The 17,594-nt window shown below is 30.2% G+C and overlaps 1 protein-coding gene across 2 annotated transcripts in view; it reads left to right on the top strand.

Annotated features, from left to right (window-relative positions):
* The first annotated feature begins 5,449 nt into the window (after positions 1 to 5,449).
* The window catches only part of LOC143252954 (E3 ubiquitin-protein ligase KCMF1-like), a 55,086-nt gene continuing 42,941 nt past the window's right edge, over positions 5,450 to 17,594 (top strand). For both annotated transcript variants that reach the window (XM_076505910.1, XM_076505902.1), the window contains exon 1: positions 5,450 to 5,629. In XM_076505910.1, the coding sequence (XP_076362025.1) occupies positions 5,614 to 5,629 (16 nt within the window). In that variant the 5' untranslated portion in view covers positions 5,450 to 5,613. The remainder of the gene's footprint in view (positions 5,630 to 17,594) is intronic.

Raw genomic sequence — 17,594 nt, 5'->3', positions numbered from 1 at the left:
CGAAGTGATTTGTGCCCTTTTGCCAGCATGTGATGATAGGTTTATCAGTCATATTGTAGAGAACATTGCTAGATGTTTATGGTCCTCTCCTAGAAACTAAACAAACTAATTAGTATGGGCCATTCAGTAATCGATTACTTCACTAAATGGGCCAAACACATTAGCAGCTAGATTGTAAGACTAATGACTAAAAGAAAGCGCTGTTTGAGTTACAAAGTAATATTTCAAGATAAAGTGTATGCACCATATTCTGTGATTATTGCTTCATCACTACAACAATATGATGTCATGTTTATTTCATGAATAATGGAAACAAAAGGGTGTTTTGTCTTTCTGAGTTATTGTTCAGAGTTTCACTAAATGTATGGTTTCAGTATATAGCAACTCTATTACTACACATTTAAGATAATTGGTATTAGTAGATATAATGTCTTAAACATTAACAGATCTTAGGACTAAGTGAGATTGAAAGAAGTTCTAAAATTTAGCTCAAATGGCAATGTAACATTGGTGAAGTGTTTGTTCAAAATTTTGCAAAGAAGACTAACACAATGAAGCCAACTAGGAGCATAATTTCTTTGAAGCAAGCTGTACGACTTTCATTAGATATATTCAGTATGTTTACATATATATATATAACACTTATACGTGTGGAGTGAGGAAATAGTGTTCTTTCTTGGCATAAAATATGAATTAGGTTGTTATTAATCTGGGCTTCACTGAATTTTGCACATATTTATATTCCTGTAATTACAACTACAGAGAGTGAATATATTTGTAATACAACATTGTGATAGCTCAGCTACTGCTGTTTGTGGCCACATAGGAGAACAAATTCATTATGCTGTTGAAAACTGTACATAGTCTATATTGTTTGGAGATGTATTGATAAATCCTATAGTGACAGCTTAGATATTAACCATGGCTAAAATAATATTAGCTGAAAACCCTGGTTTGGTTGAATTCTGACAGTGATTAATCAATGAGTAAGGCTTTCAAAACTTCTGAATTTTCACTTCAGTTTGAATGCAGAGAATCAGTCATGTAAGCAAAATAACAGTTTCTTAGTTTATCTGTGAATGATATTAGGTCCATTAATTGGTCATTAAGCATATTTTATTACAGTAAAGATATTTATTACTTTACTTGTGATGCACCAAAATAGACAGCTGTCTTTTCAGGTTTGTTTTAATTTATTGTGCTTGTATTTAAAACAGCGATTACTTTCAGTTAGACCCGGCATGTCCAGGTGGTTAAGAAATTTAACTCGCAATCCGAGAGTCGTGGGTTCAAAATCTCGTCACACCAAATATTTTTGCCCTTTCAACTGTAAGAGCGTTATAATGTGACGGCCAATACTACTATTCGTTGGTAGAGTAGCCCAAGAGTTGGCATTGGGTGGTGATGACTAGCTGCCTTACCTCTAGTTTTACACTGCTAAATTAGGGATGGCTAGTGTAGATAGCCCTCGGGTAGCTTTGCGCGAAATACAAAAACAAAACAAACAATACTTTTAGTTAGATTTAACTATATTTTTATTTTAGATTACAAGGAGGAGGGACTTATATTAACTAGCGATAGAGGACATTTTCTCTCTTGCAAATTCATCACTCGCCGTTGTTGTTTATTGTATTTGTCTCCATTTTGTTTCGTAGTAAAAAATCATGGACAAACTCAAGTGGAATTTGGAAAGTAATGGATCAATGTTCTGGAACATAATACTTTGTGGACCGAATAAGGTGTGTACCATATCAATTTTCTCAACAGGAAACTTGTGCACCAGAAGACTTCACATTAAAAAATATTTTCTTTATGTTCTTTTACAATATACCGTATAAAAGTATGTAAAGTTTTGTCACTTGTTTCATATCAAAGACTCGTTTCGTTTTTGAAATTATAGCATGCACTGTTTAGTTTGCAGATTTGCTCATTTGAGGTGTTTCTATTTGTTTGTTGTTAAGCGCAAAGCTGCATAATGGGTTATCATTGCTGTGCCCACCGTAGATATTGAAACCCTATATTTGGCATTGTAAGCTTTAAACTTAATGCTGAGCCACTGGAAGACCCTTTTGAACTGTTTATTTTGCTTTACATTGTTTAAAGTCTTATTTCAGTGTTTTTGTTTTGTTTGTTTAACTTAATGGTGTAATAATTGATCATTCTTTTAAGCCATTTAAGTAGTGGTAGGGCGAATACCATTTGTTACGTATTATAATTTATCTTGAACAAATCTGCGGTTTATTATGTTACATAAGTTACGTATTACTATTCCAAATAACTGGGAATTTAAGCTGAATTTAAAAGTTAATTAAATATCGATATGTATTACATTTATGACACTTACCAATAAGACTGATACATTTTTCTTTCTTAACAAAATATACAAACAATAATACAATTTATAATAACAGTTATTACAAATAATGGTTTATATACAAGAGTTTTACAAATTTAAAAACAACACTGAGTCTTCTATCTGGTCGAGAACTGAATCTTTTATCAACGTTCACAGAGAGCGGATTAATTCTGTGTTGATATACTTCTTTTGACGGCTTAAAGCACACGTTAGTTTTTCACCCACGACAATATCTAATGTCTTCGTAGAAATATTTACGTCCTAAGTTAACCCAGTGAAGTTTGTAATGCTCGAAATTTATAAACGTTCCTGATCAAATATCTATAGTTTTCTTATTAGCAAGCGTTTTTCACAATTATAGCTTCCGAGGCTTGCAGTATATTAATTGTATCGACCAAAGAATATTTTATTACTCTATCTCGACGCGTCGGTTTTACACCTCCCTCCTTAGAGAAATAAAATTGGCGTTAGACAAAATTATATATATATATATATACATATACACACATACAATGTTAAATACAATACACTGTCAAAGAATTATATAATTTCAAAAATCATTATTATATATAACTTTATTAATACAAATAACCTTATGATAATAAAATTACATAAAATGCTTAAGCCAAAATACTATCTTTTTGGCTTGGTATAATCAATGATCACACGACTTAGATGTTCTTCGAAAGCTGAGACAGGTTTCAAAGAAGTAACAGGAATTTTCTGGTTAGATTTTTCTGACTATCTGACATGTATGACAAGTTTTATAAAAGTGAGAAACATTTTGCCCACGTTTTGCAAAAAAAAAAAAAAAAAAAATGTCTCATAATTTTTTACGTCTTGTTGACACCAGAATGACCTCTCATGGGAAGGTCAAAGGCAGTTTTCAATATTTAACAATGATAAGATTTTGGAACAATGATTTGATAAACTGCAACCTTGTCCTCAGAAGCTGGCACATTTTGTGTTTTCCACTTGCTTTTGAAAAAGTAACAATTTGGAACTTTCTCCACTTCATCTTTTGGGAAAACACATTTAAATTGTGAAAAGACTTGCGGATCCTTTTCTTCCTCATTGATCAGTTTGCTTTCAACAAATGGAATTTCTCCAGTTGAATCAGATCCCTCACGTTTATCATTGTCACTCGCCTATAACTTGTCAGTAGGACAATTATGCACAAGATCTCCGTCGTTTGAACAAGTGTCTATACTTTTGGCTTAGTTTCTCGCCTGAGCTCGAGCCACAGCACAAGAGGAAAACATATCTGAATTCTTCTCAACAACAACAATATCCTTAAATGAAACAGTTATTGACTCGCTGACCATCTTGAGTTCGACAACAACTTTTCTCCCAGGCAAATCGTTCCACAACAATAATGATACACTCTTATTTGGCAGAGCAGGTCTTATCCCAAGCACAACTTGTCCCGAAACTGGATCTGGTGCTAACTAAATGCTATGAAGACGAACATTAACAAAGCCACCCTCAAATTCCTGAGCATGAGTCTCGTCAATGGCAGAACTGGAATCTAAAAGCAATACACCTTCTAACAACAATTATTGAGTCGCCTCAGAACCACGTAAAATACGTATGGGTATTGGATTAGCACTGCCATTGGTCAAATACACAGAACTAATAAATACAAAAGGTCTAAATTTCTCCCTAACCACATCAGCGGTTTTATCAATGGTCAAATCAACAACATCGGGTGATCTGGTGAAACTACATCCATATGTAGATGCAAACGCACTGGGTGTTGCCTCTTTTTCCTTTTTCAAACTATCTGAGGATTTCGAAATAGAGGAACTGGACTTTTTAACAGGCTCCTTAACTTTAATGGATTAAACAGATACAGGTTTTTGCTGAGATGATAAACATTTATTTTTATGAAAAGTGGTTTTATATGTTTAAAATGTAATAATCGAAAAGAGCAGCTGCTTCCTGCAGTGTTTCGACTTTATTTTTATCCAAGTAAGTTTTTAGGTCGTCACTTGCACATCATTTCGATTTAAATTCCCCAGTTAGACATAGTTGTCTTAATTTGTCGAAACTGTTACAAATATGCATATAATCACACCATTGAAAAAAAAGAACTTCTTTTTGTATGTGTGTGAATAGCCATACAAGCTTGACTATCTTGCTTGCGATAACCTCGAAACTTTTAGCAATAAGCCTCTGGCATTAACTCGTATGCTTTGAGAAGAGCTTGCCATAATCCATACAATTTTCTAGAGAAAGAGAGTGGCGTAGGCTTCCTGTACTTTACGAGTTAAAATACTCTATAATAATAATAACCATTTTTCGGTGGACTATTCAATAGTTTGGGCAACTTTCTCAAAATGTTGGAAATATTAATCAACTTCATTTTCATTAAATAGTGGCGCTTGAATATATCGATTGATTTCAAGTTGTCGGGGTCGATCAGAGTCGAGTTTAAGTTCAAATTATTTTGGCCTAATTTCTTTCTCGGTTTCGATACGAGCTTGTTCAAGCTCGATTTGTTTTGAGTTTTAATTGGATATTTTAACTTATCTTTGTCACTCAACTCTGATCGAAAACTACTATAAGACGTGAGACTGAATGAGTATGGTTTGTCATGAATTTCGTGCTAAGCTACATGAGGGCTATATGTGCTAGACGTATCTAATTTACAATGTAAGATTAGAAGGAAGGTAGTTAGTCTTCACGACTAAACACCCACTCTTGGGCTATTATTTTACCAACAAATAGAGGGATTGATTGTAACTTTACAACGCACCCACGGCTGAAAAAGTGGGGAACTGACCTTGTCAAAACCTTGAAGAGTAACGCAGTTGACCTTTCTAGTCAAATATCAGTTTACAATTTAACAAAGAAAATCTTCAAATTAATTATAGTTTCCGCTTTTAGATTAAAAAAGAAAAAAGCACAAACAGATTTGATTTGGCAGAAGTTAAAGAATGTTTGATGATATTCGTTCGTAAAAAAATAATTGACTAATATTTGGAATGATACATTTTTGAATTCTTTATAACATATTTATCTCTCTCTAATATATATATCTTAAAAATCTGTAAAAAATGATAATTTATAAGAAAAATACTGTCTTCTGACGTCACTGTATGGCACTAATATGCCGGAAGGACTGCGTAACTGTTTATGGTGATTTGTTTTGACTGATTGATTTCATAAGTTAGTTAGAATTCATGCAGTTACTATTTTTAAATTTTCATATTGCTTGATTGTGTTTGTAAATTAGTAAATCATCTGAGTTTGGGATGTCTCGACATGAAGGTAAGAATTGACAAACTTAGAGGGTATTTAGGCCTTAATAGTACTTGGTAGAACCAGTGGTAAAATTGTTCTAAATGCAGTACCACTATTGCACTAAAGTCTCAAAGACTATTACAGGGTGTTCGGAAAGTCATTGTGCAGTTTTGTCTGTTAATAAATATATAAGTACTAGGCTTAAATCAGATTAGAAATATTAACGTTTGTTAAACGGTAGATAGTAAATTATTGTACTGTTAGTAATTACTACGTTACTAATCGTATGAATGTTATTACTTTTGGCCAAATCTTAATCAGTTTTAAGTCAGTATTGAACATTATATATGTGTGTACGTACTAGAAACCTAGTAAATAGGTCTACACCAAAATTCTTTTACCAGGTTAACATTAAGTCTTAATTTTTGAAATCAAAGCAAAATCGAAAAATCTTAGATTTGTGAAAAAAACAAGTTCTTCATCTCTTAATTAGTTGAAATCTAAATTTGCTTATAAATTAATAATTTCATATAGTCATGTATACCTTTATGAAAAGTTTATTTTTTGTAGTTTTTTTCATTCTCTATGATCATTAGGGGGCTTAATAGTGATAATTAAATGTTAATTTAGCTGTTTCATTTGCAAAATGTGTTTTTTTTAAATAACGTCCATGATACAGGTAATGATGTATTTCTCAATGTGTTTTTGAAGTGCTTGCTCTCTGTCTAAAGCATTGGTAAGCATAATCTTCCACTGGTCCCTCTCTCTCTCTCTCTCCTGTTGCTCTTATCATTTCTGTAGTAATAATTCCTGGTTCTTTGACAATTTTTAATAACAGAATTTGGTTTCTTCTTTATTTTTTTTCTCTCCTGGGATTTTTTCCATCATAATAATGTTTTGAATCTCTCATTTTCTCATGATATGTTTTTTTAAACACCATTGCCTCTTTGTTAAACTTTCTCACAACATTCATTCTGTGTGTGTATAGGAAAGACTTCATTACTTGTGTATGGGGTCTGTGACACTTGAGTATTGTGAATTATGGATAAAAGGGAAATGAATTAAGAAAGTTGAAATATTGCAAAAACTACATACACACCAAAACAGAGTAAAAGAAAATAACAGGTGGATAATGCTAAAGAAGTAAGGTTTTCTCAGTATATTTTATTATTTGTGGTAGTTATTTATAAGGACATAAAAAGAATACACTTTATACACATCTGTGAATAAGAAAATAAACAAAGTAAAGCAGTGAATCATTCTTTAAATTAATAATATACTTTATTTAAAGTATTTTGCAAACTTGACGTCTGACAGAAAAATCAATTTGTCTCAACCAAAAATGTTCAATATGTGGGGCTTCAAATTTTCAAATGTTTTTTCCTTATAGGATTGAAAGATATGTAATAAATAGTTGAGTGCTTGGATTTACTCATTTGTGTTGGCTCTTAGTATAGTTTAGGTAGTACTTAATATATAGTCTATGATACTATTTTATGAATTTTTAGTAGATTTAGATTTATTTGACAGAAGCTTTATAAATGCTTTTGTATCATGTACTTGTTGACTATACATATACATTAAAAATGCTACTGTGGCAGCTTATCTAAACACTATAAAAACTGAAACCTACTTTCAAAGATACAACTGAAGCTCTGAATCTTCTTAAATGAATGAATTCTAGTGGTATAACAAGAAAAAGATATTCTTCTCAGTTGATTATATTTTCCACATTAAAGTTCTTGTGTGTTTTTCCATTCCTGTAATCAAGTTTTGCATGGTCCATAATGTTGATGAACTCATCTAGATATGAACATGTGGTAATTATAAAAGTTTCTTCTAAAAGGTAATCTGAACATTTCTTAATAGGAAAGTTGCTAATGTTATTGTTTTGTTTTAAAATATGTAGCAACCTACTATTGATCTCTGGAAAATTAAATAATGAGAACATAATTACTTTTTTTTTGTTAATAGTAATAATTTCAAACAGGTATAGTTTAACCAATGAAAATATTCACTAACTAAAAGAACATTAAAAAAAATAGAATTGGCTTTTTTCAAAGTCTTCAGCCTTTGAATTGAATATCTTTTGTAAATGTTGCAGGAGCTCTGACTATGAACTTTCCCTCTGGATCATAACTACTGCTCAAATAGTGTGACATGCTTAAAACATATAGTAATTAGGGTGTAGTTCTAGACATTATTTATGTACAGGCTGTTTGTTAAATTAAAGAATTTTGCTGTAGAGCTGGGTAATTTAAGTAAATCAGTAACCTATAAACAATGATGAAATTGATTAGTGTCATGTAAAATAATTAATTGAAATTATGATTAAATTAATTAACCCAATGGATAGGAACTTGTACATTTTCAGCTATCTTGTAACTGTTGTGAAATCGTAAAGGTACTATGAAAGTACGTTATGTATTTTTGACACTTTCCCTGAAACCAGTAGTCTTTTATACACAAGATGTATTTTTCCAGTTAACTTTCTTTTTTAATACAAAAGATTTGTCTTTGAATATATGAAGTTAATGTTGAATGTTCCAAGTGCAAAGTAATTTTAGTATCAAGATTAAAAATCCTTTTTATTAGCTGAAAATGTTCAAACTTCTTTTTCATGTTCACCAAACCTCCTAAATAACTATAAAACATTTTGCAGAAAAACTATATACACTTGTTTGACTTGACAAACCTTGTAACTATCATCACAAAATAATGAATTTACATAATCTATTTCTTTCTGGAATGATTGCAGATTGTAACTGGAAACTATAGTTGTTTATCCTAAGTAGCTTGAACTTTGTAATGGTATACATCTGTTTTATACTCACTTTCATTGTCCATTGAACTTTGCCTAATTAATAATCTAACCACAAAAGTTGTAATGCAGGAGCTGCTTGCAGAAATCTCATGAATATATATATATTTTTTACCAAATCTAACTATCTAATCTAATGAGTTTCTACTTTTTATATTATAGTTTTATGAAAGTAAAGAATGCACATTAAAAAGAAATACAGTATGTTTCTATTTATTTATTTATAGTAATAGTACTACTACACTAATATTTTTATTAATAATTAAATACTTTAGCTAAGAACAACATGCAAAAGGGAAACATTGTTGTGAATTTTTTTTGATATGATTAGAGCCTCTAAAACTTTAAATAACCCCATCAGTGTGATTCCCGTGAGAGCATATTCGAGATTGAATGATAAAGTAGACAAATGACCTGTACAGAAAATGTTATATTACAAAATATCGTATGATTGATTAAACTTTGGTTTTCTGTAGGATGTAAATAATTGTACAAAACATGAGAGAAATATTGTCTATTTGTTAAAAAAGAATATGACAGGTGGACATGGTAAGTTGTACTGGTTTATTTAGTTTATGGCTCCTTAAATAAGTAAGATTGATGGCTATTAAAATTGTGGTTTGCTTGAATAATATCTAAACTGTAATGATTAATTTAACTTTAAAATTCCTTGCTTTTCAAAGGGGTAATATATAAATTCGAGAAATAGACCTAGAGAGCAATTGTCATAATTCTCATATTATGAGAGGTTGATAATTTTATTTAAAATATTTCTTTATAAAGTTAATAACTTTATATTAAAATTTGATTTATTTACTAGGCTTTGATACCATGTTTATTTATATATATTGATAATACTGTAATTAATTAATTTTTGAATATAACTTTTTAAAAGGTTGTAGCATATGCACTTTGACCTACCCTTTGCAAAAGGGTTAATGAACTAAAGCAAATGAGTTGTATAGGATGTATTGCATGTTGATGAAATGTTTTGTTTAAGTAGTTGGTACATTGAAGTAGCTGCTGCTACTTTTAAATAAGTAAATATTTTCTTTACTCTTTCACAGATTGACCCAACTTTTATCAGTTATCAACATTAGTTAATAACTGCTCACTTGTGGCATTGAAAATGTAAATACTAATTTCTTTGTGTCTTGACACTAGTGACACTAACTTTTACAACAAAAAATTGAAAAAATAATTTACACAATACCTGGGGCAACAGTTTTTGTTATTGACTGTGTCTGTTGAACCAGTAGATTTTATTTTTTAAATTGTTTGTACTGTTGCCATAAGAATATGAATAATACAGGTCTTCAGGCATTATTAAGTTTTTCTTGCTGTGACTTACATTCAAAATGTCATTGATCTATTACTTTATGTGAATAGGTTTGGAATTAAATTTTAGATTGTAAATCAAGCTTTAATATTGTATACAAGTTAATTTTTTACTTTAAAAGTAAATATTAAAGGACCACACCTAAATATAGATTGTAGCGAGTTCTGGTATGTTGAATATAACAGTGTTTAAAATTAGATGTTATGTCAAAATACTACATTTTTGGTTTAGTACAAATCAGGAACTCAAGTTACTAATATCAACAAACTAGAATATAAAATAAGAACCTCATTTTGCTGAGATATGGCTTATGTACTGAATCAAACACAGTGGCCCCATTCATCTCTTTCTATTTTTGAACAATTCCTTATGCACACTTACTACAATATATGACATGTGAATAACCAACCAACAGCTTAGATTGTTCCTTAATGACTTTCTCAGCCATTTTAATTTCTGAAAAGACTACCACATTCTTTTGAACCAAGATTTCAAGAAGGTAGGTTGTTATTTTAACCTGTTCAAAATTTCATATTTTTTAAAGTCTAAGTACATCTTAGTTACTAAACTTAATAAATTATAGTGGAATTCTATGGTATCAGTGTAGTTATTTATGATGTTTTGGTTATTCAACTGTAAATGTAAAAATCTAAAACAAATTTTGTTTGATATCCTCCACATGCAAAATTTTGAAAGGCTTAGCAGCCATATCCAGTAGCAACTGAGTTCAAAGAAGAGATAATTTTTGCTTTACTTCTTGATTTATTGTTCAGTATTTTAAGACAAATAAGATTATTAAATTATTTCTACATAGTAATAATCAGGGATGGAGAACTGAAACAATTTCAAAATTTTCAATTTCAGTTTTCAGTTAAATCCAATTTCAATTCCAGTTTTTTCATATTTCTTTAAGATGGTTATTAATTTCTTCTGTAGTAGTATAGTAGTATGCACTCTGTCGGTAACTTGCGACTATAACATATTTGCATCCATACCTAATTTTGAATGATAAATTTTTGATCTCTACATACACATTTTTTTATATTTATTCTTTGTAAGTGCCACACTTTGGCAGCTTTATCTTTTTCCTGTCCTTATATGTTTAAAAATGGCTGGTGTGGGTATAGAAAGCACCAATAGAGGAGTGAACAATGTTTCAACCTTCTTCAGTCATCATCAGGTTCACAAAGAACCTTTTTTGTGAATCTGGTGCTTTCTCTACCCATACCAGCCATTTTTAAATATATAATTTCCTCTACAAGTGGATTTTCTTGTCATCATGGATTTTTCCTGTCCTGTTTCTTTTCTCTTCTTGGAGATGAAGCACTGAGTTTGCTTCTTCCTATTTACTCTTCTCTTTGCTTCTGTTCAGTTACAATCTTTATAAATACACATTTAATGCCATTCTTAAAAAAACAATGTATTTAATGGAAAAACCAGTCACTTTTTCTGATACTTTATTTTATTTTTTTATTTTATTTAAACTCTTTAATTCATAATTTTACAAACATATCAAGTTTTAAAATAAGAATAATAAAAAGAGGTTTCTAATGCAATGCCTTTATTGTATAAAAAATACAAGTGTTATATAACGTAAGCTTGCAAGCTGAAATCAGAATGAACCTCTAGGATATTTTCAATGTTTTCAGGCAACAAGTTGTTTCTTTGGATTCTTAAGATCATCCTAAAAATAGAAAATAATCTTTCTACACTGACTTGTATCACTGAAGAGCATGCACAACTATAGTCAGTTTGTACAAGTTTTCATGCTTTATTTTTATTGCATTCCACTATGAAATTAGATTGTTGTCTACTGGAATTCTTTCAGTATTTGCAAAGTCCTTTAGAACATTTTAGAGTAATTGAGTTTTTCTTGTTTTGTGCAGCCACTCTAATCATGTTTTCTGACTCATTGTCTGATGCACTGGATGCCATCTGCTCTTCAGGTTCTGAAGTTACTTGAAGTTCAAGTTTGGGATTCATTTGACATAGTTTGTCATTAAGTTTGATGAAATGATTTATTGCTTAAGATGACATAAGAATATTGAGATGTTGTTCTGTACTTTAGTTTATTTAAAGTTTTAATATCCATACCAGCCATCTGGAGAATACACTTTCAGTTCAAGTGGGTTTCTCATCATCACAAATGATTTTGGCTCATTCCTGTTCTGCTTCAGATAACACTAAATCTAGCATCTAGATATAATGATGCCAATATTACTTCATTTTTGGAGTTTTTTTCCTTCACATTCATTGCTTCTATGATGTTGTAAGCCAGCAGATGTTTGATTTTGGATATTATACTTTGGCAAACAAATTATGCCTTACAGAAGTCCCTTGGAGTTAAATTTTCTTCTTGTAGCTTTCTTAGCCAATTTTAACACATGCATAGTTTTTTGTAATTTCTTTCAAGACTGAAGAGAGTTTATGTCCATTCTGATTATTTCAATAAATGGTCAGTTCTACTAAATGGAAGACTATATGTTACTTTTAGTTACCTAAAGAAAAATACAAAACAATGCAGTGAATTCATATGTGTAAACATGAGGACTATGTCAACATTATAATGCTCTCAACATTTGGCAAAGAATGATCATACTGACAATATGAACTCATCTTTTTGAGGGATCCCAAGTGAAAGAAATGAAAGACTATTGAAGAAGGTTGTGGTGTCATCTTTATTATTATACAAATCTATGTTGGCATTAAGTTTAAACATGTTTATTTGTTGAATGAATAAACAACTTCATGAAAACTATGTAATGAATCAATGTAAAGGTATATGTCTTAACTTGTTACCTTTCTATTTCTAAGATCTAATGGAGTTTTTTAAGAAATAAAATATCAACAAAGATTCTCCAAATGCTGTAAATACAGTAATAATGAAATTACTGAACAAATATGCTGCTCCTTTTATGGAAGAGAGTCAACAGAGAATCTTTTTCATATGTGACAAATGTGATGCATATAGTATCATGTGAATGTATTGATGACAAGTGCTAAAAGATGAGTGATATTGTGTTTCTGTTGAATTATGCAATTCATATTTACATAAAATAATTTCAATATTTAATTATCTATATTTTCTTTCTATTATATGATGTTACATAGTAATTTCATCTGTGTTTAATCTCTGTATAATTTTATCTTATATAAACAGTTTTTGTATTGTGTAAGTGTTTCACCCTTTCAATTTTACTCTAAAAGAAATGCATCTGAACTAATTTATATCCAGATTACTAAGAAGCACATATCATTAAAAAGAATCCTACATTACACTTAATTGTCAGAAGTGTTGTTTATCATTCACTGTACCCAGCAGCACTGCATCTGAGTATTAGGAGATCACACTCTCCAAAGGTGCTATTTAGCTTAATTCTTGATTTTGTTCTGTGTTGATACATCTGCAAATACAGCTAGTGATTACTTTCAAGATGGCAGCGGCCTCATTAAGGAAACAAGAACTGACAACAATGGAAGCTAAACAAATATTTGTAAGAATACCATTCCCTTAAGAAGTTTAATATGGTAGGTCAAAGTAAGGAGGAGGGGGTAATGAGGTAAATAAGAATGTAGGGAAAAAAGAAAGGTGTTCAATATAATGGGTACCTGAACACAAATGAAAGGCCCAGTCTGGCAAGAGGATTTTGGTTTACCAGTGGACTAACACGTGCAGTGAGTGATCGTTTACCGATTAAAAGTAGATATTTGAAGGCTTCCTGTGAAGAACTGAAATACAAACTAATATTTTTTACCAATTTGAGTTCAGAGTTCAGTGGAAAATTTTAAAATATTTTTAATTTGAAATTTCTTCCAATTTCAGTTGATGAAAAATATCAGTTTATCAATTCAATTCAACTTCCATCAATGGTAGTAATCTATACACACGTATAATACAATATATGTGACTGTATATTACAAAATACTGGTACACTAAAACATAACCTAGACAGGTAAAGCTAAAGGTCCGTTATTATGTACATAACATAAGTACATGTGCACCTCTTCCATGCAAGTTATATATATATAATGTTAGCTAGGCATGGCTGGAAGATCAGTATAGTAAAAAAATAAATATATAATGTTATGAAACTTGAGCTACTTAGACTAAACACTTGAATTTTCATGTTATAATGTGTAGTCATTCTAGCACAAAAAAGCATAACACATATTTCCTAATTTTTTATGATGGCTACGAGGTTGTTCAAGTGGCAGATCCCACATAGAGTATAGAAAATAATTTAAAACAAAATCTTTCTGAAGACAAAATTTGAAATGAATTTAGGAGGTTGTAGAGATTACATAAATAAATCTTTAGCAAAAATATTTAATTAAAATCTGATTTTTTTGTTTACAAAATACTTGTAACATTTACTAAAATTACTAAATTTTGTGAATATACACATGCTGTATCAAAAGTTATAATGGGAAAACTTAATGTATGCAAATGTGTAGATGAACTTGTGTATATTGTACTGAATCTGTGTCAAAAGGATTAAGGAAAGCACTACATCATAATGAGAATGCATAGCAGGTTTTTAAACACTGAGTCACTGCTTTTCATGAAGTAAATGCACCTGAACATTTGGCTATACAAACCTAGTTTTGTTTCTTTTGAGTTTATTGTATAAGAAAAATGCATGTACATTTTAAATAGGTATCTTAGGACCTTAAAAATAATCAGTCACTGGAATGGAATGTTCCTAAACTACTTTTGTATAATTGGCTTTACAACTAAGCTCATTTTGTTGCTGTAATTAAACCTATTGTCAGGTCATGATTCAAAGGTTATGTCATATCATCTGGTGAATCACATTCAGAATTTTTTAATGTATATCGGTACTTTTGGTATCAAAATTATGTATTATAATACAGCTTTTAGTAATATACATCAGTTAATGTCTTTATAAGTAAATATTAAAAAAATCCAAAAAATTGATTTCTGTGCATGGTGGTATTTTGGAAGCAGCACTGATTCAAATTAGATATTTATGATGTCCAAAGGCAATGTGTATAGTTTTTTTCAAATTAGGAACTTAAATTGCTGATATTGACAAGTTAGAATATCAAGTAAAAACCCCTGTTTTTCTGTTTGCTGAAGTAGCACTCGTATTGAATCAAACACATTGGTCCCATTCTTTTCATTTTGGAAATGCTCCCTTGTATACACTTTTGTCTATGATGTGAATAACCAATTAAAAGTGAAGAATGTCCTGGTGGCTTTCTCAGTCTTTTTTAAATGTTTCTTTTGACATAATTCTTCAAACTGGTAAATTCATTGGTTGGTCTGCTCAAAATTTCTTATTTTTTAGACCCAAATGCAGCTTAGTTACTAAGCCTGATAAATTATAGTGGAATTTTGGGGTATTGGTATAGTAATTAGTGATTTTGGTTTTTTTAAATTACAAAATGCATATGTAAAACCTAAACAATTTTGTTTCACATTCTCTGTGAGCAAATTTTGAAAATGCTCAATAAATTACAGAAAGCAGTAAAGGAGTATGAAAATTATAACTAGGAAAGTTAATTGTTTTTTATATTTTTTATTTACTGTGCTATGTTTTAAGGAAAATTAAATGAAATGTAAGAATTTGTTTATAAATAGTAATAATGTATATACATAAATAATGTATAATATAGCTGAAATATGACTGTATTTTGCAAAATGGATTCACTAAAACAGCCAAGACAGATCACTTTGTTAGGGACGGTTTTATATTATTAGGTATGGTAACAGAAGTGCATCTGTGTTATGTCATTCAACTTGTGTAATGTTTGTGAGACAGTACTGAACAGCCAATGAAAAAATAAACGTGTGTATAATGTTATGAGATATAAGCTATTTATACTAAATATTTGTTGTTTTGTGTTATAACATATAGTTATTCTGGAAGGAGAAAAGTTTAATTTGTATATATTTCCACTCTTTGTATGGTGGTTGCAATGTAGGTTGAATCAAACCCACACAGGGATTCAACATGAAAATACTGGATAAAATTAAAGTTTGTTTTTTTCTAAAAAAAATGTTTTACAATTATTTTGATGACATTAGGATGTTATGGAAGTTTTGAATATAAAATTTAATAACTTTCTGATGTATTTGTAATTTAAAATTAAAACCACTTCACATGTTTGATAATCAACATTCAAAAATAGAAGTGCATGAGAAAATAATGAAATAAGAAGCTTTAAAAGTTAATTTAAAAATCTGATATTTATGTACAAAAGCCCTGCATTGTATACTGATAGCCTGCAAAAGTTTTGGAGATGCTTTCACATATTAAAAAGTTATGGTATAGCTGCTTTATGGTTACTTTGGTGAATACTGGCTGGGTATAATCCACCCATTACTAAAAGGAAGGGTTAATGATTTAAGATCACCAGATGGGGCCAGTATGTCAATATGACTTTCTTTTATAACTTGTGGAGAAAGAATTTGAATAATTCTATCAATTGTTAAGCAGCAAAAATGGTAGGGCAAGATTTCCAAATAAGATGTTAATCAGATATTGAAATTATTATTAGTTTTCTGATAATTAGAGAATGTACATCCAGCTTAGTAACTTTGCATATAGCCAAGGAAAGCAATGCTGTAATGCTTTTTCAGAACAATAGTTTTTGATATTGTATCTCAGAATAGCTGGTATGAGTATTAACACTTTTATTGATAAGTAGAGAACAACATTTCAACCTTCCTAGGTTATCTTCAGCCATTCTGAGATACGTTTTTGTATTTCACGTGGGTTTTGCGTCTATATTATCCAATCAAAATTGTGTTTTATGTATAAGCAGCTTTTTTATTATTAACATAGTCACAGTATTATAGAAAGTTATTTGCTGATTATGTTACAATAAAGCATCAATAATGGCAGGATATTTCACTTGTTATATATTGAACTTTTAAGAATTCTACCTGGCTTCTAGAATTTTCACAACTTGACTCTTAATTTATGTGTATGTAAAAGTAATTATATTTAAGTGGATTTTATGTGCATATTTATTTCTCTGTTGCTTTTTATGAAACACAAGAGGTAGTAAATTAATGCACAATGATTCATATTTATTGCATGTTTTAGTGACATAGTACAAGTAAATTGTAAAGTCATCAGATATTACACAATATTATTTTTAACTGGAGTATCTGTAGTAGTTTGGAATGTTTTCTTTCTCTCTACCCTTATTGCTTACCTCATGAGTATAGCACATGCCTATCTCAAAATATGTATCTTAGGGGAATTTTCTTCCACTTTTTTTGCAAAATCAAAGATGTGACACTCAGCTCGAATATGTTTGTAAGTACTGATAATTAATGATCTTAATCTTCAATAATTAATAAAATAAATATCTGACATATTAAAGTTGTTTTTCCTAAATTCATTGATTGTTTTTTTTGTTGTTGTTTATGTTAGTGACTAGTTGTAGTTGTTTGGCAGTGGAGAATAAGTTACAGGTATTGTTTTATCTACAGGAGTGACATATATCACTTGAAGTTATGGTAGTTAATTGAATGGTAACACTGTGTTAAACTGTGATCACCATTGGGATTTTAATGAAACATTGTGGAAATTTCTAATCTGTCATATTACCGCCAAGATATTTAACATTGCTGTTGAAAACTTGTAAATAATACGTAAGATACCACTGGGTAATGTTTTTAAAAGCATTGTATGTAAAGTAATAATGTAGAATCATTAACCTATAACTGAGTTTTCCCTCCTGCTCCTGTATCCATGATTATGAGAACAGCCAGTTACCTTGAAGGTCAGCTCCTTTAGTTTTTACTAACTAGAGCATGGAGGAACAAGGTATGGGAAACACAAGCCTACCCTTCT

This window comes from Tachypleus tridentatus, chromosome 1 (assembly GCF_004210375.1).
Source record: "Tachypleus tridentatus isolate NWPU-2018 chromosome 1, ASM421037v1, whole genome shotgun sequence".
Taxonomy (NCBI): domain Eukaryota; kingdom Metazoa; phylum Arthropoda; class Merostomata; order Xiphosura; family Limulidae; genus Tachypleus; species Tachypleus tridentatus.
This window is presented reverse-complemented; position numbering and strand designations above follow the sequence as displayed.